The 25,999-nt window shown below is 42.3% G+C and overlaps 1 protein-coding gene across 3 annotated transcripts in view; it reads left to right on the top strand.

Annotated features, from left to right (window-relative positions):
• Positions 1 to 25,999, top strand: part of MDN1 (midasin AAA ATPase 1) — a 164,058-nt gene that overhangs the window by 125,161 nt on the left and 12,898 nt on the right. For 2 of the 3 annotated variants that reach the window (XM_045807060.2, XM_087865317.1), the window contains 21 exons: positions 52 to 198; positions 1,275 to 1,384; positions 1,996 to 2,069; positions 2,905 to 3,097; positions 3,787 to 3,946; positions 5,782 to 5,928; positions 6,458 to 6,584; positions 8,646 to 8,751; positions 9,742 to 9,857; positions 10,766 to 11,251; positions 11,505 to 11,731; positions 12,314 to 12,469; positions 12,639 to 12,808; positions 14,181 to 14,342; positions 16,491 to 16,628; positions 18,761 to 18,902; positions 20,373 to 20,548; positions 21,124 to 21,273; positions 21,786 to 21,930; positions 24,339 to 24,661; positions 24,953 to 25,123. In XM_045807060.2, the coding sequence (XP_045663016.2) occupies positions 52 to 198; positions 1,275 to 1,384; positions 1,996 to 2,069; positions 2,905 to 3,097; positions 3,787 to 3,946; positions 5,782 to 5,928; positions 6,458 to 6,584; positions 8,646 to 8,751; positions 9,742 to 9,857; positions 10,766 to 11,251; positions 11,505 to 11,731; positions 12,314 to 12,469; positions 12,639 to 12,808; positions 14,181 to 14,342; positions 16,491 to 16,628; positions 18,761 to 18,902; positions 20,373 to 20,548; positions 21,124 to 21,273; positions 21,786 to 21,930; positions 24,339 to 24,661; positions 24,953 to 25,123 (3,626 nt within the window). The remainder of the gene's footprint in view (positions 1 to 51; positions 199 to 1,274; positions 1,385 to 1,995; positions 2,070 to 2,904; positions 3,098 to 3,786; positions 3,947 to 5,781; positions 5,929 to 6,457; positions 6,585 to 8,645; positions 8,752 to 9,741; positions 9,858 to 10,765; positions 11,252 to 11,504; positions 11,732 to 12,313; positions 12,470 to 12,638; positions 12,809 to 14,180; positions 14,343 to 16,490; positions 16,629 to 18,760; positions 18,903 to 20,372; positions 20,549 to 21,123; positions 21,274 to 21,785; positions 21,931 to 24,338; positions 24,662 to 24,952; positions 25,124 to 25,999) is intronic. The other variant, XM_087865316.1, reaches the window with a different exon arrangement.

Below are 25,999 nucleotides of genomic sequence, written 5' to 3'. Positions count from 1 at the left end.
TATGGAGTGATGGTTGCAGGTACATATGTTTTCCCCTTTGAATCTCTAAAGATGACAAACAGATGACCCTGATGTTGCTGGTCAGCACGTTACAAGCATTTATTGAAGGATCCTCACTGGGAGAATTCCACGTACGACTTCAGATGTTACTGGTTTTCCATTGTCATGTCTTGTTGATGCCTCAAGTTGAAGGAAAGGGTAAGGAGGGAGGGGTGTGTGTGTGTGTGTTTACTTGTACACTGCATTGTTTAAATGGGTTAGGCTTTGAATTCTCCATAAGAGGTATCTGGTTACATACCAGGTTTTATTTATTTACTTACTTATTTAGAAATATTTTATTTATTTGAGAGCGAGTGAGAGCATGTGGGGGAGGGGCAGAGGCAGAGAATCTCAAGCAGACTCCACACTGAGTGCAAGGTGTTGTGTGGGGCTCGATCCCACAACCAATGAGACCATGACCTGAGCTGAAACCAAGAGTCAGACGCTTAACTGACAGCCGCCCAGGTGCCCTTACATACCAGATTTTAAATGAGACACTTTTAATCATCTTTTACTTTGAAGTGATACACATTAGATACAGAGAACAACATTAAAATATAAATTGGTTCTAAATGAAGCCCTAACTAGTGGACTCTGCCAGATGTAAATTGCCAAATGCAGATCTTAGAAATAGGTATGTTGAGGCTGCAGATCTTTCTGTCTAGACAATGTTAGATGTCCTGCTAAGCTTTTGCTTGGGCCAGACCATAATTAGATTCTTTGATCTAGTGAGAGCTCTGCTCTGTATCAAGTAACTGCACATAAAACACTGTCAATTACTGTTCCTGACCACACCTAAGTGGAAGAAATGAAACTAGGACTATAGATTGTATGTGAATGAGCAGTCAGGGTGAGCCTCTTAATATGCCGTCTTTTAAAACAGGCTCAGTTTCTGCTTACTTAAAGTAAGATTCTGAGAAAGGGTTTGAAATTGTGTTTAGTGGAACATCTGAATACACTGTCACTGTCTTTAAGAACAAAAGTGCAGCAAAATTCAGTACAAGCTGAAATGAAATGACAAAATGGGGTAGTGTTGACAGCCTGCCTGCCTCTCTGGGAACGCTAGACTCAGGCTCCCCAGTGAGCTGTTAAATAATCTGCCTGTGAAATGTTGTGCTGTCATCTCAGGGCCTCAAGGTGAGGAGGAAGGAGCAGCACTAAAATGTGGAGCCCAAAGTTAGCAGGTAGCACATGCGGCAGGTGTGGTATTTTTGTTTCCTTTTCATTTCTTCCAGATGCACTTTGCAGCGTTCTGTGGAATCTGTACCATTATTACAAGCAATTCTTTGACCGGGTCCAAGCCAAAATTGTGGAACTTCGTTCACCCCTTGAAAAAGAACTTAAAGTAAGATGAGCAACTGTCATGATGACTCTTGGGAGAACAAAATCAGCAAATTGTTTTTAGTTCTGTTCTTTTATCCATTTAACTATGAGGCAGGGGGCTCTGGGGCACGGAGGAGAGCATTGCAGCTGCCAGGTAGGATGGCAGGATTGTGGCATTGCCTCCATTACCCACCTGTCCAAGTGTGCGAGGGGTTAGTGGAATGGCCCTTGTCAAAGGCTTCTCAAGAGAATTGCCACATACGTCTGTTAGTGCGCCGTCCCCTGCTCTTGCCCAGGCTGATTTTCCACCTCAGGGGGGTGCTATTTAGTGTTGAGTGTCATCGAGGTGCCCTGGGGAAAAGGAGGACCCTGTCTTTTGATAACTCTCAGTGGTTGTGGAACCAACAAATGGAATACATATCAGGCGATCTGTTCATTATGGCAGCACTCTTTTTTCATTGCTTTGTGGGAAATACGTGGTTCCTTTTTTAAACTTGTTTTACTTATTTACTGGTGCACAGTCTGGTATTCGGGTTGGAGTGGGCTCTGGTCTTTAGCAAACAGATGATTTAGAAAGAAACAGAATGATACCAGCTTTATAAAGCCATTCCTGGATCTTCATGTATCTTACAGGAATTTGTTAAAATATCCAAGTGGAATGATGTCAGCTTCTGGTCCATTAAACAATCTGTGGAAAAGACACACAGGTAATTTGTTTTTTAAAAATTGGGGGTGATGGGTATCTTGGTGGCTCAGTCGGTTAAGTGTCCAACTCTTTTTTTTTTTTTTTTTTTTTTTTTTAAAGATTTTATTTATTTATTAGACAGAGATAGAGAGCCAGTGAGAGAGGGAACACAAGCAGGGGGAGTGGGAGAGGAAGAAGCAGGCTCATAGCAGAGGAGCCTGACGTGGGGCTCGATCCCATAACGCCGGGATCACGCCCTGAGCCGAAGGCAGGCGCTTAACCGCTGTGCCACCCAGGCGCCCCTAAGTGTCCAACTCTTGGTCTCAGCTCAGGTCTTGCTCTCAGGGTCATGAGTTCAAGCCCTACTTAAAAGAAAAAATTGGGGGTGATCAAATCTCAGAACTTTTGTATGCTAGGTAGCAAGACTACATTGTTAATGTGGTCTGACTTAGTGTTGTCTTGAACTTGTTATGAAGCATTAGATTGTTTTGGCGTGGCTTTTCAACAGCATCCCTACCACCCAAAGCAAAGTCTGCATGCAAAAGGAATTGTTATGCTTTGAGACAAAGCAGGCTAAGCACTATAGAAGGGTTGAATCTTCTGTCTCCTTCTAGCTGTTTTACCTTGGGTGAAGTGATCCCACATTCCTGGCTTCAGTTTTTTCTTCTAGAAAAGGAAGATGACAGAACCTGCCCTACTTTTCCTTAAAAACAAACATGATGGTTATGAGTATCTAAGGAGTTCATGTATACAAATGTATAGGTTATTAAGTTATGTGTGTATGCTTTATGCCATTTTTACATATCCTCGCTTTTCCACCCATTTTTCCCTCTTCATCTGTCATTCCGTGGGGCCAGGACTCTCTTTAAATTCATGAAGAAATTTGAAGCTGTTCTGAGTGAACCTTGCCGGTCATCCTTGGTGGAGAGTGACAAGGAGAAACAGCCTGATTTTTTGTCGTGGCCAGCAGCCACCAGTGAGGCATCCCCTGTTCAGAGTCTGAACAAGGCACTGAAGGAGACCCTGCTAGCCCGGCCGGCAGCTGCACAGGTAGACCTTGGGAGGTGGTGTTTACTTATTCCTTTGCCAGTCAGGGGAGATCTGTGCTTTCTCTGTAAGGAGTGTCCCTGGAACTAGGCAAGGGAATGCCTTTGAAATCTTGCTCTTTGGACAAATAGAGTATTTGTATGTCTCCTTGACACTGCTACATAATAAGGCAAAAAGCATCAATCCCAGTGCCGAAAGTTTAATGTCACCTATGAGAAATAAGTATTGTGCTTACCTGTGAAGATTGCATCTACCTGTGACAGGAGACTCAAAGCATCAGTTGAGGACTATGGCACTGAAGCTGCCTTTGGGCTCCATGATGAAACTGCTGCACAGAGAGTGAGTGTGTGCGGTGATGTGTTGATTGTAGTGGTTGCTGATGGCCATGGTATTATTTCTCTCATCATGGCCAGTTTCAAGCACCAACAGTTAAGAGTTGGCTTGCGAAATTCCAGAAAATGTAACAGTCATGGAGACCTTGGGTGAGCAGGTTTGTTACAGGATGTGTCTTCCCACATCATATCCTTAGGTGTAAGGAGCTCTGGGATGCTGGCCACAGGGACGAATCCCTGAAACTCCTATGTTGTCATCAATAGCAAATCCAAAGTTTTGATCAGCATGACAGAAAACAGGAGCTGATGAGTATAATCAAATAAACTTAGCACCCACATCTTATTTGTGCTCTCTCACAGGCTGTGATTCCAGAACAGTGTCAGGGTGCTCCTTTCTCCTCGGAGGGGGAGCTGCTGCGTCGCTTGCCGAAGCTCATGAAGCGAATGAGGAAGATGTGCCTGACACTGATGAAGGAAAGCCACCTGCCTCACCTAGTGGAGGGCCTTGACCACTTCACCGGTGGGTGCCGGCAGCCAGGGGCAGAGGGTGGGGTTTCCTCTCTGTGTTTTCCCCAGTGCCCCAAGAGGGTGGGAATTTGTTACATATGCCCTTTTTTGATCTCTTCAATATGTTGAGCAGTGACTTAAATAAACAAATGGGCTAAAAACTAATGGAGCCCAGATGCAGGAGCCAGCTGAGACCACACAAGCTATCTTAATTTTCATCTTGTCTTCCTCTCATGTAAGCTAATGTTATGTTATGCCATTTTCTACCATAGCCTCGTCTATATCAGCTCTTGTTGGTTGGAGAGATGGATTTCCCAGAATCTGTAAACTATCCCTGCCTCTCAAAATGTCTCCCTTGAGTTAAAGGAGAAGATTCATCCACAGTTTTCTTCTTCTGCCTTCCCTGTGGAGAGGCATAGCAGTTTCATCTCCCTGGCCGTCCTCGCACAGGGAAGCTGAGAGCCAAGATTTACTCTGTGGTATAACAGAAATGGCTGGGGAAGGAATTCCAGAACTTAATAGATAGAGGTCTTGGGAGCCTTTCACCACTGTCCCCACCCCTGTTCACCCCCAGTGAGTGTGGTATCAGAGTGAGACTGGTCCTTTTTCAGTGAGGCTACAGTCTGATCTCAGGGACTCTCTATTTTTAAAACTTGTTAGAATAATAGCCTAGTAATATCTGTTCTCAAGATGACCTTGCCCGCCTGAGCCTGATGATCAGGGTACATAGGAGGTTCCACGTACTTCTGGAAAAGGCACCCACTCTGTGATGCAAAGAACTCTCTAACCTCCTGCAATGTCTGTATAATGGTATGCAGTATGCTTGCTCTTTTGTGGAAGGCTAGACTGCCCTTTTTAGTTTGCTAGGGCTGCCTTAGCAAGTATTACACATTGGGTGGCTTAAACAAGAGAAATTAATTTTTTTTCTGAGGTTAAACATACAAAATCAAAGTATTCGTAGGTTTGGTTTCTTCTGAGGCCTCTCTCCTTGGCTGGTAGATGTCTGTTTTCCTTCTGTGTCTTCACATGGTCTCTTGTGTTCTACTCTTCCATTAAGGACATCAGTCAGGTTGGATTAGGGCCCACCCACATGGCCTCATCTTACTTTAATTACCTCTTTAAAGGCCTTGTCTCCAAATACAGTCACATTCTGAAGCACCGGCGGTTAGGACTACTGTAACATGACTTTTGGGGGGCACAGCCCATAACACTGCCTGTGGTAGGCAGGCAGTAGCCTCATGTTATAGGTACCTGTGAGTACTCAGCAAGACAGTGCGATGCTGGAGAAAGAACTTGGGCTTCAGAGTTGTTTTGGCCAGGGTTCGTGTCCTCTCTTCTGGTCCATTCTTTAGCTGAATAGACTTTAGAAAGTGACTAGACCTCTTTGAGCATCTCCAAGCAGCTAGAAATCGGCGCTTCTGGAGTTGTACAGAGTATGGGAACATCTACCAACGAGGTACAGGATAGGACCTCAGTATGCATCATATATATGGGAAATTTGTCTCAGATGATTTAAATTCTTAGTAGAAATTGCTGCACACAGTGCTCACCAAGTGCTTTCTGCCTGATTGATTATAAACCCCTAAATTAAAAAAAAGCATAACTACTTTTATTTGGGTTGTTTGTTTTTGAGAGAGATGTAATCGATGCGTTTTTATTTTCTATTGCAATGCATCTTGATTCCTTTAGTTTAGAATTTACACAATGCTAGGGACTGTGCTAGTTATCAGAGCCTTAAAGATGAATGTCACCTAGTTCTTGTTTCCTTCAAAGTCCTGGGTCTTGAGTATCAGTTTTAACACGTGTCTAAGCCCTTGAGATTTCAGTATTGCCTCGTTTTCTCCTCAGGCGAAGTCATTTCCTGTGTGAGCGAGCTACAGAGCTTAAAGGTGGAGCCCTCCGCAGAGAAGGAGAAGCAGCGGTCAGAAGCCAAGCACATTCTCCTGCGGAAGCAGCGAGCTTTAGCAGACCTCTTTCAACACCTTGCAAAAACTGGTAAGGGTCTCGCTTGAAACCTGATGCAGAATGATGACCAGCTCTTAGGGGTTTTGGAAAACAGCGTGAGTGATTTGGGGGAAATTTCTAAAGACATTTGAGATGGTGGGAAACAGAAGGTGGTAGGCCAGGTTCTGAAATGCCTTTCTGAGAGTTCAGTCACATAGGAAATTCCTCTGATGAACCATTTGTGATTCCCAAATATTTTCACAGTTTTGTAATGAGGTTTCTCAGAAACTGTGCTTTATTTTCATCACCATATGTTGTACAGCACCCACCCTTTCAACATCGCTTAGTGAGCAACATTTCTCAAACTCTAGTGTGTGTACAAATGACTCGGGGAACCTCGTTGAGTGAAGTGGTTCTGTTTCAGTAGGTGCAGGGCAGGGCTGCACAGCCTGCTTTCTAACAAGCTCCGGGGCTGATCCCAGGACTTTATTTTGAGGAGCAGTGGTGATGGAATGGAGGGTGGGGCCTGGCACATTCATTCTCTTCTGAGTTTCTTAAACACATGCTATTTATTTCCTAGGTTTGTCATATCGCAAAGGTCTTGCCTGGGCCCGTTCAAAAAACCCTCAAGAGATGCTTCATCTTCACCCGTTAGAAATCCGGAGTGCATTGTCTCTAGTCAGCAGCACTCAGGAGGCTGATTCTGGGTTTGTTTTTTAAATTATAAATAGAACAAGTCATCTAAGTCTATATGTCCTTATTTGCCAAAAGGGAGATAGAATCCCTCTCTCCTAGTGTTGCTGTACAGGTAACATTTAGAAAAGTGCCTGGCTTGGGATCTGGCATGTCGGGAGCATTCAGTAAGAGATAATTTTTTTTGATTTTCCTTTTCCTCTCTGTCTTTCTTGCTTTCCATTTCCTTTCTGTTTCCTTTCTTTCCTTCCCTTCCTTCCTTCCTTCCTTCCTCCCTCCCTCCCTCCCTCCCTCCCTCCACGTTGGCCCCACACCCAACATTGGGCTTGAATTCATGACCCTGAGATCAAGAGTTGCATGCTCTACCAACTGAGCTAGCCAGCACCCCCCACCTTTAAAAAGAAAGAAAGAAAGAAAGAAAGAAAGAAAGAAAGAAAGAAAGAAAGAAAGAAAGAAAGAAAGAAAGAAAGAAAGAAAAATATTTTATTTATTTATTTATTTGAGAGGGAGAATGAGAGGGTGAAGCAGACTCCCCGCTGAGCAGAGAGCCCGATGCGGGACTTGATCCCAGGACCCTGAGATCATGACCTGAGCCACCCAGGTGCCCCCTCCCTTTTTTTTAAGTATCTTTTCCTTTCCTCCTTGTATTCACCTCTCCCATTGTTTTTTTGGTCCTTTGATTTTCTTTTCTTTTTCTTTCTTTTTTCTTTAAGATTTTATTTATTTGAGACAGAGAGAGTGAGAGATCACAAGCAGGGGGGAAGGGTAGAGGGAGAAGCAGACTCCCCATTGAACAGAGAGCCCAAAGTGGGACTCGATTCCAGGACCTTGGGATCATGACCTGAGCCGAAGGCACACACTTAACCGACTGAGCCACCCAGGCGTTCCCCCCTGGTCCTTTGATTTTACTGAGGTCTCCTCACTTGATTTGAATTCACAGCTGAAAATCTGTGAGAGAGTGGCCACATTTGTAACTGTTCCCTATACAAAAGTTCTTTATAATTTCTAATATATTCTTGAATTTGAGAACCTATAAATTTTGAGACAGAGCTATTTCTATGTTCATACCTGTGGCAGAGGGGGTTATAAATGATGATTGGCACGAGCTGGGTATGCATACATTTGTATTTTGTTTGCTCAGTGGTCCTCTCAGTGCCTTAAAGTTTAATTCAACACAACATTGTAAAAAGTAGAAAATTTTTTTAAAATTTTATTTATTTACGTAATCTCTATCCCCAATGTGGCGCTCAGACTCACAACCTTGAGGTCAAGAGTTGCGTGCTCTTCTGAGCTAGGAGGCACCCCAAAAGTAGAAATTTTACCTAAATATTCTGGATTTCAGTTTTTCAGGAGGATTTGGCCAAGTGGGTTTATTTTCCCATGCAGTCAAAAGTTAAACTGTAGCTCCCTGCTTTTGACAGGACACGTGCTCTCCAGATCACTATGGTCTTTAGCAATCCCTTTTGCTTCTTCCATATTGAGGTCAGCTGTCATTGGCATGTATTATTTTGTGCTTGGCTGTTTTTACTCATTTATATTATCTGCCTGGCCCCTATAGGCATCAGGATTTATGACCCTTAGCTCCCATTCCTAAGATAGTTATAAAGTTTTCATTAAGGAAACTATATTATCATCATCATTTATTTCCCCACTGTACTTCCAGTGCTAAGTATATAATACATCCTTTGCATAAAGGATTGATGAGTGCCTGACTGAATGAGACCTCACAGAAATAAATCTATTCACACTCTTGACTTTTGGTTGTGACTAAATAATACCAATCTCTGAATCTTCAGGATCTGGGGTAGGAAATAGTGGTTTCAATTAAGTAAATCATGTTGAGGGGCACCCGGGTGGCTCAGTCATTAAGCGTCTGCCTTTGGCTCAGGGCGTGATCCCAGAGTCCTGGGATCGAGCCCCACATCAGGCTCCTCCGCTGGGAGCCTGCTTCTTCCTCTCCCACTCCCCCTGCTTGTGTTCCGTCTCTCACTAGCTGTCTCTCTCTCTGTCAAATAAATAAATAAAATCTTAAAAAAAAAAAAAAAAAAAGCAAATCATGTTGAATTCTTTTCCAGGCTGCTTACAGAAATCTCATCGTCATGGGATGGATGCCAGAAATATTTCTTTCGCTCTCTTGCACGGCACGCCAGGCTTAGTGCAGCCTTAGCAGCTCCTGCCAAGGTAGGTGATAGAACCTCTGTATTGCAGGGGCCCAGGGAAAGCTCCTGTTCTCTTCCTTCAGGGCAGTGTTCTCCGGTCTTGTCAAGTGATCGGAGTCCTTTACTGAAAGTGACTGAGCTTTTTGCAGAATATCGTTGAACTTACAATATAAATCAGTGTAATTTTGTGTTTAATCAGAGAGCATTTTATCATAAATTCTGTTGCTACATTTGCCAACAAGACCAGATGCATAAGAAAAGTTATGTAAGAGGGGCGCCTGGGTGGCACAGCGGTTAAGCGTCTGCCTTCGGCTCAGGGCGTGATCCCAGCGTTATGGGATCGAGCCCCACATCAGGCTCCTCCGCTATGAGCCTGCTTCTTCCTCTCCCACTCCCCCTGCTTGTGTTCCCTCTCTCGCTGGCTGTCTCTATCTCTGTCGAATAAATAAATAAAATCTTAAAAAAAAAAAAAAAAAAAAGTTATGTAAGAAAAGCTTCAAGTTGAGAATGCCATCTTCAGGTCTTTTTCCCTTTGTGAATGAGAAAAGACCACTACTTTTGATGTTAAACCTAGTTCCCTTTTTTTTTTTTTTTTTAAAGATTTTATTTACTTAAGTATTTATTTGAGAGAGTATGCACAAGCAGGGGGAGCAGCAGGCAGAGGGAGAAACAGGCTCCCCGCTGAGCAAGAAACCCAATGTGGAACTCGATCCTAGGACCCTGGGATCACGACCTGAGCTGAAAGCAGATGACCAACCAACTGAGCCACCCAGGAGCCCCTAAACGTAATTCCTGTTCATGGAACATCAATGATCTGTGGAAGCATAATTTGAGGAGCACTGCTCAAAAAGATGAATATGTTGCTTTTAGACTGCAGTATATACCCCAATCGTATCTAAGCAAGGGGCACTTTCCCCAGAGAGTATTGGATGAACGGCTTTCCTGTGACACCTGCATGGGTGGTGGTGTTTGCCAGCACCCCCCTTGGCATGCTTGCTTCTTCCCCTGTCAGGAGTTGGGCATGAGCAACGTTGAGCGATGCAGAGGGTTCTCGGCACATTTGATGAAGATGCTTATCCGACAGCGGCGCTCCCTGACCACGCTGACTGAGCAGTGGATTCTCCTCAGGTATCCGCTAACTAGTTAGTTGGGTTTGTGGCAGGAATTAGGAAGAATCGTGGGGGTCAGCTCTCAATTATGAAGTGAAATTTGAGGCCCAAAGATGCAGGTGGAGTTTCTCTTGGCTCTGCCTCTTGCTTTTGGTGCTATGCTTCTGCCCCGTGGTTCTGGCAGCACCTCCTGGTAGAATGGGCCCTGGGGAATGAGTCCAGGGCCGAATTAGACAGAAGTTGCCATGGCTGAAGTACACCTGGGTCTGGATAGAGGGGGTTTGTGGTTGACAGTCCCTCAGGCTGTGTGACAGGATCGAGTTTATGGTACTGGAGTATCTGTCTGTGGGCACAGATCCTGTTTGAGACTGCTTCCATTCATTAGGCTTTTTGGATTACAGAGTTGCAATTTCCTGAGTGTCATACATGGATGCCTCTCAGTGGAAATAAATATTTAAAAGATTTAAAAGATGAGGACAGTTAGGAAAGCTGTCATCAGTTTGTTGAATGGATTGTTGACCGAGAGGTAGTATTTCCAGGCCGTAATCACTTTGTCTACAGCTGTTCTGCTCTACTCATAGGGATTTATCTAACAAAGTATACTACAGTTCAAGATTTTTTTTTTTTTTAATAACGGTTGAAATCACTGCAGTGGTGTGACTATGTTGGGTGTGAAAAAGCTGTAAGGGGGTAGTTGATAAGCAGTGAGTTTTGACACTTGTGAAAGACTAAAGACACTTCCTTCAGTCTTCAGAAAGATGTGTTTAAGTATTTTAAAAGGCATTTCAAGAGACTTCTTATCTGGGGGATCCTCCCTTCTTGATTATGTGAAAAAGCCCCTTTGTTCAGAAATAAGTTACTGTTTAAAAAACCATGGTGACGCAGTTTAAGGTGCCATGTGTTTTCCCCATGGATTTCTTGGCACAGGAACCTCCTCGGCTGTGTGCAGGAGATTCACGGCAGGCTGACTGGCCCACTGGTCTACCCCATGGCCTTCCCCCCTCAGGATGGTGTGCAGCAGTGGACAGAGAGGCTGCAGCACCTGGCCATGCAGAGCCAGGTCTTGCTTGAGCAGCTCTCCTGGTTCCTCCAGTGCTGCCCCTGTGCAGGGCCAACTCCCGGCCAAGGCGAGGCCCAGGCACAGGGTCAGCCTTCTGCCCCTTACCCAGAGGGACCAGAGCTCACCAAGGGGTGGCTTTCCGGAGCAGCACAGGACCTCATCCCATCAGAACTGAGTTACCCATCCCCAGTACCTCGAAATCAGCTGCCCTCTGGCTGCCGGATGCGGAAACAGGACCAGCTTTGGCAACAGTCAACTACGAGATTAACAGAGATGCTGAAAACCATCAAAACAGTGAAAGCTGACGTTGACAAAATCAGGCAGCAGTCTTGTGAGACTCTCTTTCATTCTTGGTGAGTGTGTTTATGTCTTTGCTGTCCCTCTGCGTGCTCGGGTGCTTGCTTAGAGTTTAGTAATGTGGTAAAAAAGGACTGGGATGAAAGGGATTTTACTTCAGCTCTGTTTTTCTGTGGACCTTCATGGTGCTTTGTGGCATATGTCTAGCTGTAAATCTTGAGATACAGTAAATTTTCCCCTGCTTACATTTTAGTGGTTGGAGGGAGGGTGTAGCCCCTTCCTGTCAACATTGTGGCATTTCTGTTGCAGGAAGGATTTTGAAGTTTGCTCTTCTGGGCTGAGTTGCCTGTCCCAGATGTCGGTTCATTTGCAAGGCCTGGAGTCCTTGTTCGTTATTCCAGGGAGGGAGGTTAAACAAACAGATCAACAAATGGCATTAGTTCAGAGCCTGGAATATTTAAGAGGAGAAATCAATAAAGCCACGGATGAGTTTACTGCCTGGAAGACACATCTACTTGCTTTAGGCAGCCAAGGCGGTAAGAACTGTCATTCGACGAGGGGGTCAAAGCCCAGTGTAGAAGTGATGTCCTGTAGATTTAAGTCTAGACTACCCTAAAGACACTTTATGTTTTGTTCCAGACGTATCCGTCCAGGGTTCTAGGACAGGCAGGTGTGGTTGGAACCCACAGCTCCTAACTCTTGCTGCCTCCTTTCTTTGAGTACCTTGCCTCTGAACTGATCGTGTCACTTTGTAGCACGTGCGTGGGGAGGCAGCACAGGCTCACTCGCTGTTCGCGACCGTTCTCTCTTAGACTGAGTCTGAGGGCTGATACGTGAGCTGAGTTGGTGTTTATACACACCATCTTAACTAGTTTCATATTTTTGGCATTCTTCCAGTGAAACTTTCAACAAAAGACGATAAAATCTTGTAGGTTCATCTAGACGAGGGGTCTGTCTCCATCTTTGTGTCCAGCAGTTTGATGTGGTGGCTCGTCCACAGTAGGTGCTTGGCGGGTGGCCGTTGGCCAGAATAACAAGTGCGGATTGTTAATGGTTTCCAGAGGCACTGAAGCCAATGATTGGAGGTTTTGTTTGATTTGCACCATGTTACTTACTAGGAAACCAAATGTTGGAGGAAGGGTTTGTGGAAGATTTTTCAGAGCGAGTGGAAGCTGCCATCCGGGCCATCCTTTGTGCCATCCAGAACTTAGCAGAAAGAAACAGTAAAAAGACAGAGGAGAACACTGACCAAACAGGACCACGAGAAGAGGATGGTATGTCTGAAATCAGGCCAAAACTGTTTTTATACTTGATTTAATTTTTTAATTTTATTTTTGTGGCTAAATTTTCAAGGACCAATGTTAGGAATGACGACTGGATGAATGGAGATGAAAGGGTTTATTTTGTGTTATTCATCATGTCTTCCTTTTCTGTGAATGAAAGAGGCAGCAGGCTGTGAGAGACTGCAGTCAGGACATCTAACAAAACTCTTAGAGGATGACCTGTGGGCGGACGTGAGTGCTCTGCATGTGCAGAAGATAATCTCTGCTGTCTCTGAGCTGTTGGAGCGGCTGAAATCTTATGGCGAGGATGGCATAGCAGCGAAGAACACGGTAACCGATGGTTGTTTGTAAGCTTCTTGCTGTCTGGAGTGGGCCGAGCAAAGGCAGACTGGATTTCACTTTGCTCTGTGTGGGTGGTCCCAGAGCAGGCCTTTGTGGCAAAAATCACTAAGAATTTGATTTCTTTATGCACGTAAACCTCACTAACAAACTTTGAAAAGCTTAGGGCTTGCTAGCAGCTAAGGATTACAGTAGTAAGATGCATAGATGAAAAAATGCCAGCCATCCAGAGTATCTGTTATCTTGGGATTCTTTCTTTCTTTTTTTTTAAATAATATTTTTTTATTATATTATGTTAGTCACCATACAGTACATCCCTAGTTTTTGATGTAAAGTACAATGATTCATTACTTGCGTATAACACCGAGTGCACCATGCAATACGTGCCCTCCTTACTACCCATCACCGGTCTATCCCATTCCCCCACCTCCTCCCCTCTGAAGCCCTCAGTTTGTTTCCCAGAGTCCATAGTCTCTCATGGTTCATTCCCCCTTCTGTTTACCTGCCCCCCTTCTTCTTCCCTTTCTTCTCCTACCGATCTTCCTACTTCTTATGTTCCATAAATGAGTCAAACCATATGGTAATTCTTTCTCTGCTTGACTTATTTCGCTTAGCATTATCTCCTCCAGTGCCGTCCATGTTCCAGCAAATGTTGAGAAATCATTTTTTTGATGGCTAATATTCCATTGTGTATATGGACCACATCTTCTTAATCCAGTCAGCGGTTGAAGGGCATCTCCGCTCCTTCCACGATTTAGCTGTTGTGGACAATGCTGCTATGAACATTGGGGTGCATGTGACCCTTCTCTTCACTACGTCTGTATCTTGGGATTCTTTCATACCCGACCACGTGGTCCTGGGTGTTTGATGTTAATGTGGGTGTTGCTGCTGTCAACTAAGGCTGAATGGCCACACCCTGCAAACACCATTCCCTTCACAACAAGCCAGCAGAGAGGGCAGTTGCTATGTCCATATAGACCAGACAAGTAACTTACTTCGTAGGACATTGTAAGTCTGTAGCATTGCTTCCAAGTGCCGACTTTGATCCAAATAGATTTCGTTTATAAACATCTTATTTAAAAACAAAAAACCTTGTTAACTAAATGAAACTTAAGTGACAGAATTTAAAGTGTACTTTGTGAGGGTTTGTGTGAACAAGGAAGAAATACCAGAGAGTGGAGGGGTGCGTGTGTGGTTGTGTGCGTAAGAGAGAATATACATAAAACCATTAGTGGCATTTAGTACCTTCACAGTGTTGTGCAACGATTGTTGCTGTGCAGTCGCAGAACATCTGTATTACCGCAGAGGAAACCCAGTCCCCGTGACGTAGTGTGAGCAGGCCTTGTGATTTTTCGCCCCGCAGGTCTTCAGCCAGTCCTGCTGCTTGCTGGTGCGTCTGGTGCCCATGCTCTCCAGGTACTCAGACCTCGTTCTCTTCTTCCTGACCATGTCTTTGGCGACTCACCGTAGCACTGCAAAGCTGCTGTCTGTGCTTGCCCAGGTCTTCACAGAGCTCGCCCAGGAGGTAAGGACTGTTCATGGGGAGCACACTCTGGCAGCCAGTACCAAATACTCCAGACCCATTAGTGTGGGGTTTGCCAGGCATTTTTTGGGACTTTCACAAATAGCAGGAGGTGATTTGCTCTCCCTGTGGATTTCTCAGGGCATTGTCCAGCACCCTTTCGCTATGCCTGTTTCCACTAAGGTCTTGGAACCTGCCAAGTCCCCCACTGATGGACTCCCTAGACTCCAGAGGCTGTCCTGAGCCTGTCTCCTCCTTTGTAAAATGAGATCTGCCTACACTCCTTAGCATTTTTGTAAGAACTACTTTTAATTGAATATATACTTTGTTTTGTTTTGATTTTCTTAGTATTCTAAGATTTTCTCCAGATCTAAGTATAATACAGGTGAGAGTCACTTGGGGAAGATAGGAATTTACAAACTGAAGATGGGGTCTAGCCTTCTTGTAAATAGTCAAGAGTTCTTAGTTCTGATTAGAGGATAAACATTTGTATTTGTTGAGTAATAAATGAACGAGTCCAATTTGCTCCCTCTATCCAATGGGCACTGAGCCAGTGTCATATCCCATCACTCCTTGGAAGATACTCTGTGTGCAAAAGACAGTGGCAGGATAATGTATGGTGAGGGTGCCCTGAGATTTGGGTTAGCTGTATTTGTCCACTTGCGCTCTTGCTCTTGTCTGACAGGCTCTAGAATGACTTTGGCCTGTGCTTTGAGGTGGGGTGTGGGGGTTGTGATATAAGCAAAGTGTTCGGAGCCCTTTGGCTGTTCCAGATGTAGCTACTGTAGTGGTGTCCCCTCCTCCTATATCATTGTATTCTGCCCATACCTAAACCTATTTTAGGGGCCCTTGGGTGGCTCAGCCGGTTAAGCATCTGCCTTTGGCTCAGGTCTTGATCCCAGGGTCCTGGGATCAGGTCCCGCATTGGGCTCCTTGCTTCGTGGGGAGTCTGCTTCTCTCTCTCCTCCCCCACCCCTGCTCGTGATCTCTCACCCTCTCTCTCAAATAAATAAATAAAACTTTAAAAATAAATTTAAAAAAAAAACCTATTTTAAAACCATGTAGCTCAATGGGAAAATTAGGTAAGTTAACCAAGACATATTTTTGCATCAACATTCTAAGAAGACCTGTCATATCCAAATTGTATTCATATCCTTTCTGAGTAGTCCTGAAGGAAATTGAGAGTAGGTTACGCTCAGTGCTAAGGTGATAGATCTAGGTTGAAATTACAACATGTAATCCACAGAAAGCTGTTTCTGTGTAACTAAGTTACAATCAGTGACTGGTTTGGGATCTTAATTCTTTGTTAGTTGGCAGCTGATTTTTTTAGTACTTTTTCATACTGAGATTGACAAATAACGACAGCTTGTCTGATAAAATTTCTAATTGAGAACCACTATTTTCTTCTACTTGTTTTTCTGTTCATTTTTGTCCCACATGCTAGTAGTTGATTTTCCTTTTCAAACTATTTTCTAACACAAAACACTGTTTTCTTAACCCTTCATGTGTGTTTCTTTGTCTGATCTTGTTCTTGACCCCATGCTGGCCAGGTGCCTTGGCAGAAAATGCCAGATGCGGCACATACTCCAGGAGTAACGGTTTTACCTCAGAGTTGAGGGGAGGCATTTTTTTTTTTATTTAAAATTAACATTTTACTTGTGCATCACACCAAATTTTCTTCAGCTTTTGAAGTAAAAAGGAACTCTCCCGCTGTGGCATCTGCTTCAAGTTGCTGTACCTCCAGGGCTACAAGTGTTCTCTCCCTCCTCTTTCTTCTCAGGCTTACTAATTTGAGAAGTAAATAAAGAAGGACAAAATCCCTTTGGGATATAGACACTGAGAGGTTCTACCCTTGCTCAGTGACTTGCTCCTAAATACTATCCTAGTATAATTCATTCAGGTTTTTGTCTTTCCAAATGAAATTACTACACACCAGAGGGCCTAGACAAAGTCAAAACCTGACATGTTCAATCTGATGTCAAGCTTTGAACCTGCATAGTAACTGTTATCAGCAAGGAAGAAAAGAATGTCAAAGATCTGCTGTATATGTTTCTATCAGATTGAAAATACTGAGCTAGAGAAAAGCTGAAACAATTATTTTCCTGTCTTTTATTGCTTTAGTACCTAATTGTTCGCTCTTTTATTTTTAAGGGATTTTGCCTGCCCAAAGAATTCATGGAAGATTCAGCAGGAGAGGGAGCAACTGAGTTCCATGACTATGAGGGAGGTGGAATTGGGGAAGGTGAGGGCGTGAAAGATGTGAGTGACCAGATAGAACATGAAGACCAGGTATGTTTTCACATGCCCGAAGTATGCACACAGTGTACAGAAACTCACTCCCTTTTCCCTTTCTTTTCAATATTAAGTTTTACACACAAATGTTTTTTACTGGGTTAATGGTTTTCAAACTGTGATCCACGGAGCCCTAAGAATACTAAAGCTTTAGGGAGTAGGTATAAATAAAAAGCTAAAGGACTACAGAAAGGAACTTTGCTGCTCAGTCATTAGTTATGGCTATAATTTGAGAGGGAAATGATTTAAAACATTTTTATTTTAAATCGGGAGGTCTTTGCTGATGATTTTTCTAGAGTAATTTTGGTAGTGGCTCATTTAAGGATAAAAAAATTTGACTATTTTAACTAACAAGTGCATTAAATGCCAGTGTTTACTATTGAGAACTTTTATTGTATGTTTATAAGACCTGTTGAAAAATTTTAATCTATAACCTCTTTTGGTTGGAATCAAGAATGTTTTTGGAATAGATGCTTTGGGCTAAGATTGTTGTGTTGCTTTTTTAAATGCCTGTCTCATTTGGGAGGTTTTTTTTTTTCATACTATTATTAGTCATTTAGATTTATCAACTGTGACTTGAAAAAATTAGAGATAATGGCATTTCTTTTTAGCACCTATATTCTAAGTCTAAAGCAGACCATAAACTTTTATTTAAGCTACTGTGATAGCTAAATAAAGGAGCAAACCAATTCAGACTTCTTCTCATCCTCTGAGGGGAAAACTGGAAAGAAAAGCCAAAAGAGTGATGCTAGTGTTGATGTGGTAGAGCTCTGTTTAATACACATACATTTCAAAATTTGGCTTTTCTGTATTTCGCAAATTTAACTTCATCAACAGTACTTTTCTCGTGGAAAAAAATTAAAGCAAAAAAGTTGCAAACTTAATAGAAAAGTGCAATCCAAAGCAAAAAACATTAAGTGGGATAAAAGCTATCAGAACAATTTGGTAGTATCTCATAAATTTTAATTGTGTATATTCTTTGACCTAGGAATTCCATGTTTTCTGATAGAAATGCTAATAAGGGTCAAAGAGAAATAGGTGTATGAAGGAGTGTTTTTTGTACGAGGATGTTCCCTGTAGCGTTATTTGTAATGGTGAAAATTGTGAAAGGATCCAAATATTTATCAGGAGGAAATTCTTTAAATTATGATACCATCTCTGCAAAACAGTGCTATAAGTTAGACAGAATGAGATAGATTTATGTGTATCAACATGGAAATATATCTATGGGACATTTTTTAATTTTAAAAAAGTAAAGCAGGGCTGCCTGGCTGGCTCAGTCAGTAGAGCATACAACTCTTGATCTTGGGGTCATGAGTTTGAGCCCCACATTGCCTGTAGAGATTACTTTAAAAAAAAACTTAAAGAAAAGAAAAGCAGATTGCAAAAACAGTTTGTAAAACAATGAGGCTTTTTTGTTTAAAAAGATGCTGGGAGACAGGTATTGTTACAGATGTCCTAGATATATTCATGAATAAAACGATGGACCAGAATGTCACTGATACTAATTTCTTTGGGAGTTTTGGAGGATGGTGGTGCTGTGGGAAACTTACTCTTTCTGTTTTGCTTAGAATTCTTTTAATGGGATTTTATTATGCTTGTATTTTTAAAAAGCACTTTTCAAATCCAACCATAATAAGAGAACAATCATGAATTTTCTGCCCCAGATATTACCTAGAGTATATAGGAATATATAGTTTAAGGAAAAGTGAACAGAATTACGTTCAGTTACTATCTATGAGAGACCAAAGTGATAAAAATATTAAAACCGTGGACAATATAATAAGATTGAATTTTTTATCCTTCTTTTTCTTAAGAATTCATATTCTTTTTTAAAAGAATGCATATTCTTTTAAATATGGATTTTTAAAAACAATTTACATGAAGAAACCTTCAACAAAATTCTATATTCTCTAATCCCAATGCAGTAAAACTGGAAATTACAGACGTATTAAAGCAAACCAGAAATTATTGTGTGTGGTTATCCCTGTTGGTTCTCCTTTCTTCTCTCCCCAGAGATAACTTTATACCATTAATGTTGGCATTTAAATATTTATATTCTATTTAGAGTTGAATAAACATTAGCAAAGTTACAATGTTTATTTTTTCTATAATGCTTTTTGATATAGGCAGAAGATACATTTCAGAAAGGTCAAGAAAAGGATAAAGAGGATCCTGACTCAAAATCAGACATTAAAGGCGAGGATAATGCCATTGAGATGTCAGAAGACTTTGATGGGAAAATGCATGATGGAGAACTTGAAGAACAAGGTTTGCGATTATCTTCACTTCATTCTTGTTTTTAAAAAATATTTTATCTAGGAAATTACATGTTCCTAATAAGGAGCCTACTATCATCTTTTGGGGCAAGTTTATTACTCTGCATAACTGTAAATGAAAACATCAGCATATGCATGTTTCATCACTATCTCCACAGAGGCAGAAGTCTGTAGTCAGTTCTGGAAATTCTTCTGAGTAAACTGAGACACTGACTGGCACTTTGGCTGCCTCCTGTGCTAGATGCAGTGAGTTCCTCTTCAGGGAAGCCTGAAAGAGCAAGGAGAGATATCCCTAATAGAGCTTGACTCTCAGCTCAAAAGTAAATTGGTCAGGGTAGTTTCTTTAAAAAAAACTTATAAAAGTAGTAGACATTTGTTATAGGTGATTTGGAACAAGAGTGCAGGAGTGAAATAGATAGCCGTTAGGCTTACCACCCAAATCACTGAATAAATTTTAGTTTATTTTTTCCCGTATATTGCATGCATACACACACACACACACACACACACATACACCATACATAGTTTCATAGTCTGCTTTTTTTTTTTCCTTTTTTTTTTAAGGTAGGGGGAGGGGCAGAGAGAGAGGGAGAGAGAGAATCTTAAGCAAGCTGCATGCCCAGCGCATAACCTGATACGGGGCTTGATCTCACAGCCCTCAGATATGACCTCAGCTGAAATCAAGAGTTAACTGGACGCTTAACTGACTGAGCCATCCATGCGCCACTGTAGTATGCTTTTTTTCATTTAACATATGAACATTCCCCTTTCATTACAAATTGTTTGAGAATGTGATTTCTTATGGCATATCATTACCTGTCGCATTTGTTCCATGATTCATTTATTGCCCTAAATTTCTGTCCAGAGCCTAGTTTGAGATATCATGTCTTATTGTAAGCGAAGATCTTGCAGAAACGAAAGTTGACTTTAGAGTAGAAAAGTACACACTTGACTAAGCAGCATAAGAATATAACCTTTGGCACAGTAGACCTTGAGCAAAAACAATGGGAAGAAAATTCTGATTGAGTTAGACACATGATGTTAGATGTTGGATAAAATAGAAATGTATAGTATGTTGGAGATGGGGAGGAAAACCTTGGAAATCCTATAGTTTAACTCTTTCATTTCACAGATGAGAAACCAAAACCCAGTGAAGTTGCTGAGTCTCCTAATGAATATTCCCCCCAGCACCAGAAGTAGACACCCTGACAGCTATTCCCCCACTCTTCTGTTTGTTAATGTCACACATTACAGACTTCTTTTTTTCCTTCAAATAGTTTGTAAAACACAGTAGGACTACTTCAGCAGATCTAAAGACAGGTCTGCCTGTACAGTGTTTTGTAAACACAAGCAATAAATCTCAGGTGGGGCACTTGCCAGGTAGGGGGTCCATGCCTCTTCTGCACGCATGACCAGTCAGTTTGGGGATTTGCCTCACTAAACTCAATGCCTTCCCTTTCAGAAGAGGATGATGGGAAATCGGACAGTGAGGGCAGAGACCTGGATAAACAGATGGGCGATCTGAATGGTGAGGAAGCTGACAAACTAGATGAGAGGCTTTGGGGTGATGACGACGAGGAGGAAGATGAGGAGGAAGAAGACAGTAAAACTGAAGAGACAGGACCAGGAATGGATGAGGTAATTAAAAGATTCCCCCCATCCTATTGTCCCCGGGTTGAGAGGAGGCATTCTTCCCACCAGCTACCACTCCCTGTCCTTTACTGCTCTTCCTTTTCTGTCTTTGTTTTTCTTCTTTTTTTCTTTCATACCTCTTTTTTTCTGTTTTTCCTCTTTGATCTGTCTTACTTGATTGTATTCAGAGCCAGAAGAATGGTCTAATCTGGGCCATCCCATGTGTTATGTAGGAGGGAAGTTAAGACTCCGTGCAAATGCTCTGATTCTGCTGTTGACCGTGAACTTCTCCAGCTCCCTGCTTAGGAGAAGTCCAGGGCTGGGTGGGATTCCGCAGCAGCAGCAGTGTGACCCACCCCACTGTTCATGCACTTGCTCTTACTGCTGCCTTCTGGGCCAAGCCAGACTGCTCTTTCCAAGTCATGAAGGACACCCTGTCTGCTGGATATGCCTGTGGGATTGACCCAACAGGCAGAAATTCTACATGCCTAAGAGCTATTTTAGGTAGAATCAACCTATGTGAAAGCAGTTTCTTAGATTGAGAGTAATGATTTTGTGTTTTTTCTTCCTTTGGCTTTTAGGAAGATTGTGGACTTGTTGCCAAAGATGACAACTTGGATGCTGGGAAGTCAAACAGAGATAAAAACCAAGATAAGAAGGAAGAAAAGGAAGAAGCAGAAGTTGCTGATGATGGACAAGGCCAGGACAAAATTAATGAACAAATAGATGAGGTGATGAGGATTTGAAACCCATCCACCCCTGATTCCAGGCCAGGGCTGTTACACTACACAGCTCCTGGGGAGTCTCAAGACAATTTTTTCCTATTCATCGATTGTTTTCCCATTGCCTCATAAAAGAACATGTAACAAAGTCTCTCAACAGGACATAAAATATCAGATACTTTGGTTACGAGTGAGGTGGTCTTCATGCTTTTTGGGCTCATGTTGAAGTTTGGAAGCTTAATTCTGTGATTCTTTTCCATGTATCTCCTCATAAACTTTAGTTTCCTTTTTGAAATTAAGTTACACAGTACCTTTTATCAAGGTGGAGAGCCTGCACAGAAAATGAAGTTTGAAATTCCAGCATGAAAATTCTGGAAGCATTAGTAAAATCCTAAAGTGTGGGGGAAATTTTAGAGAAAGAGACTTTGTATTCCTTTAGCGTAACTACTTAGAGCTAATTATATGCAAATGCTACTTTTTAAAAAAGTTTTCTTTTTTCCTGTTCTCTTCATTGTCCAAAGAGAGAATATGATGAGAATGAGGTAGACCCTTACCATGGCAATCAGGAGAAGCTGCCAGAACCTGAGGCCTTGGACCTTCCGGACGACTTGAATCTAGACAGTGAAGACAAGAACGGTAGTGAGGACACAGACCATGAAGAAGGAGGTGTGTCTTTCAGAACCTAAAGAGACCAGTTGGAATTCACTGAAAATGAGCAGTAACCAATTTCTTCATGCTATACCATGACCAGGTCATAAATCATGTCCAGTCAGCTCAATTCCAGTTTGAGAAAATTGTTTGCTTTGTCTCTGTAGTGTTTCTCACGTGAGAAACCTTAAAGCATAAGCTTTAAGTAAACCAGCAGGTGAATAGTACCTGGGTGGTGCTTCATTCCACAAAGCTGCATTTCCCCACAGCCATCTTGATGCTGCATCTCATGGATTGATGTGAACACTGCAGTCTGGGTATATGTAGGCCTCTGCTGGAGCCTAGTTTCAGCTTTCTTAGGGAAATGATTGTTTCAGTTATTGATTGCTACACTTATGTTGTGTGCTTAGTTTGAAATATGAAGTCATTGTTGGGAATGAAATTGAATAATCCGGAGAAGTCACGTGGCACCTGACAATAATCTGTCTGTCACCCGCTGTTCAGTTTGAGTGACTTCCCTAGGGAGAGCTATCTGGTATTGGCAGCATTGTAGAGAAAATGCCCCTATTAATAGAAGGTCCCCAGGCATGGTGGGTAACCAGACAGATAGGAGCTAGCCTCGCTCTGCTTCATAATGAATCAGTTACATATTTAGATAAGCTATTTAAAAAAACTTTTTAAAACACCATATTGGACAAAATTAGCAAGTTACAAAGAAGGTACGTACCATTTACATAAAAGTTTAATATAATACCATATATATTATTAATAGGTACATCAAGTGTAGGAAAACTTAGGAATAAAACACTGCTTCAGGTTATGGTGACCTCTGAGGAAGTAGGAAGGGCAAAGGCATCCAGAATCCATATGGTTGTACCCAGAACCATTTATTTCTTAATAACAAGTGACTGGAGTTTCATATAAATATGGCAAAATATTTACATCTGTTCAATCTAGGAGGTGAGTATATGGTTCTTGTAATTTTAAAATGCATTTTCATGCTTGAAGTATTTAGTAACTTGGATTTGTGAACTTGCTGTTTAACTGGAATAATTTGGTTGAAGATTTGATAGAGGCTTTCCTCATCTAAGAACAAGTCTTCACTCTCTGACTCTCTAGCTTACTTTTTTTTTTTTCATTTTCATTTTCATATAGCTTTATTAAGAAAGCTAAAAGAAAATCTCCCAATGTCTGTGAAGGCCAGACTTCTTACATTAAATTCTAGCTGAATTTTGGGGCACCTGAGTGGCTCAGTTGGTTAAGAGTCCAACTCTTGATCTCAGCTCGGTCTTGATCTTAGGGTTGTGAGTTCAGGCCCCATATTGGGCTCCACGCAAGGTGTGGAGCCGACTTAGAAAAAAAAATTCTAGCTGACTTAGCATTGTATAGGTTGCTTCTGAGGCCATTTCACTATCATATAATTTTGAAATCTGTTATAAACCTTAAATTCAACAAGTAAGCAAGCATAAAATTGAAAATTAAAATCCATTGAGGGTGTAATAGCTATTTACTCTAGAAAAACACCCAAGCTCACTTTAAACTATTGTGTATATAAACGAAGAAGCAATTATTTTAAAGAATTATTTGTTAACAAATTAACTATGATTTCTGATGTGTCCAGGGTATAGGAATGTCCTTTTATTTTTTTTTTTAAAGGATTTTTATGTATTTGAGAGAGTGAGGGAACACAAGAAGGGGGGAGGGTTAGAGGGAGAGGGAGAAGCAGACTACCCACTGACCTGGGAGCCTGACGTGGGGCTCGATCCTGGGACTCCAGGATCATGACCTGAGCCAAAGCAGATGCTTAACTGACTAAACCATTCAGGCGCCCTTAGGAATGTTCTTTTAATAAATAAAACTTTTCCAAATAGGATTGTTTCCATTGAGTATATGTTGTATTTTCTGTGTATGATAAAGAAGAATGTCTATCAGTTATTCCCAAGGATGATATCATTTCCTATCTTTGGTCTAAAATATTCCTATTGGTGTGCTGGCTTTTAGGATATTTTAGTGGATTACTTAGAATTTTATAGTGAAATGCACTATCCAGACAATTGTATGTAACATATACATACAATTTAGAGCAGGGATGGGCAAATTTGTACTGTAAAGGGTCCGATAATAAATATCTCATAATTTATAGGCCATAAGCTGTGACAGGGGTTGCAAAAACTCCATTCTGCTTTTGCAGTAGTATGAAAGCAGCCATAGGCAATACAGGATGGCTGTGCTAAACACATAGGTAAGCAAATAGACGTGGCTGTATTCCAGTAAAACTTTATTTACAGAGGCACACCAGTCAGATTTGGCGCTGGGGGTGTGGTTTGCCAATTCCTCATTTGAGACTAATAACAAAACTTGTGTAACTCGATCCCATGTTAAATCACATTGAATTCTGTGTTTCTACTTTTGTCATATCTATCTAGAAGAAAATCCTTTGGAAATTAAAGAAAAGCCAATGGATACTGAGGAAGCAGGTCGTGAAGCTGAGAAAATAAAGGAAGAGATCGAGGCTGACCACAGTGAAGGTCAGAGTCAACATGAACCTGAGGAAGGCTCCAGTGAAGAGGAGAAGGGGGAGGGGGAGGAAGAGATGGACACAGGAGCTGATGACCAAGACAAAGATACTGCTGAACATCCTGAAGAAAACTCCGAGGATGAGCGGCAGTCTCTGGAGGACAAGGACAAGGAAGCCAGTGAGGACAGTGCAGAAAATGGCGTTCCTGTTGACCAAGGTCTCCAGCCCCAGGTAGTGTGGAGTGTCTGGCTTGTCTCAAGTTAAAAATAATAGTGAGAAGGAGAGGTTACTTTATTCTGATCAGAATCTTTTAGTATACTTGTCTGTCACCAGGTGGCGCTGCTGAGCAGCATTAAGTTTCTGTTTAAGACCCTTTGGCCTGATACCCGCCCTGCAGACTCCCCATGATGAGGAGTAGGGCACCTGCTGTTGCAGGACTCAGGCCCCCACCCCCCGCCCACTGTACTGCCTCATATTCTTTCCCCAGAGCATTTTAATGTGATGGTTTTGCTTACCCTGCAGAAGCAGGAAGAAGAAGAAGGCGGGGAGAACTCTGACCCAGAGGAGCAGGTGCCAGAGGCCACGGAGAGGAAAGAGCACGCCTCCTGCGGGCAAACTGGGGTGGAGAGTGTGCAGAGCGCACAGGCTGTGGAGCTGGCTGGGACCGCGCCTGAGAAGGAGCAGGGGAAGGAGGTGATAGGCCCTCACTGCCTCTGTCAGCTGCCTCTAGGAGGGTCTCTTTTCGCTGGGTGAAATCACCATCTATTTAGCAGTAGTTGGTGTATGTGTGATGTTGTTCTGTTGACATGTAAAAAGATCATCTTCCATTCTTTGAGAAAATGATCAGATACCTACTTTTACGTGCCTCTCAGAACAAACCCTAGGGTATTGGCTACATGTTGTATTTAAGTATTGTGCTTCAAGAGAAGAAGCTGTTAGGCTGGTAGTTCTTCATGGGAGAATCAGGTTCATGTTAGTTTTTAGAAAGCTCCCAAGTGAAGATAGGTTGAATTTAGACTTTAGAGCCAGAACTATGCTTCTAATAGTGGTTCCCTTTTCCTTGCTGTCAACAGGCTCTAAGGGGGTTTTCTGTTTGTTTTTTTAAGAGAGAAGGAGAGAGAGAGAGAGCGTGTGTGAGCATTGGTTGAGGGACAGAGGAAGAGAGAGAATCTTAAGCAGGCTCCAGCTCCTAGCACAGAACCCAACCCAGGGCTTGATCTCAGAACCCTGAGATCATGACCTGAGCCATAATCAAGAGTTGATGCTTAAGTGACTGAGCCACCCAGGTGCCCCTCTAAAGGTTTTAATTTAAAAAGGAAAGCACTTCGTTCCTTGAGTCAGAGTGATGTGTTCTGTATATGACCACAGTTCAGGCCACCGGCATGCTGAGGAAAGAGCACTGAAAGTCAGGGGACCTCCTACTTACAGTGGTGACTCTGGACAGCTCCTTAAGCCTCTTTGAGCCCAGTTTTCCCACAGTAATAATACCTGCTTACACTTCTTGTACCCCCACCACATTTATTGAGCACCCATTAGGTAGTGCTAAGCATTTTCATTACTTCAGGTCTT

Source organism: Ursus americanus, chromosome 11 (assembly GCF_024610735.1).
Source record: "Ursus americanus isolate L20-20 chromosome 11, mUrsAme1.1.p, whole genome shotgun sequence".
NCBI classification, from domain to species: Eukaryota; Metazoa; Chordata; class Mammalia; order Carnivora; family Ursidae; genus Ursus; species Ursus americanus.
Note: the sequence above shows the minus strand (reverse complement) of the source record. Positions and strands in the feature narration are given on the sequence as shown.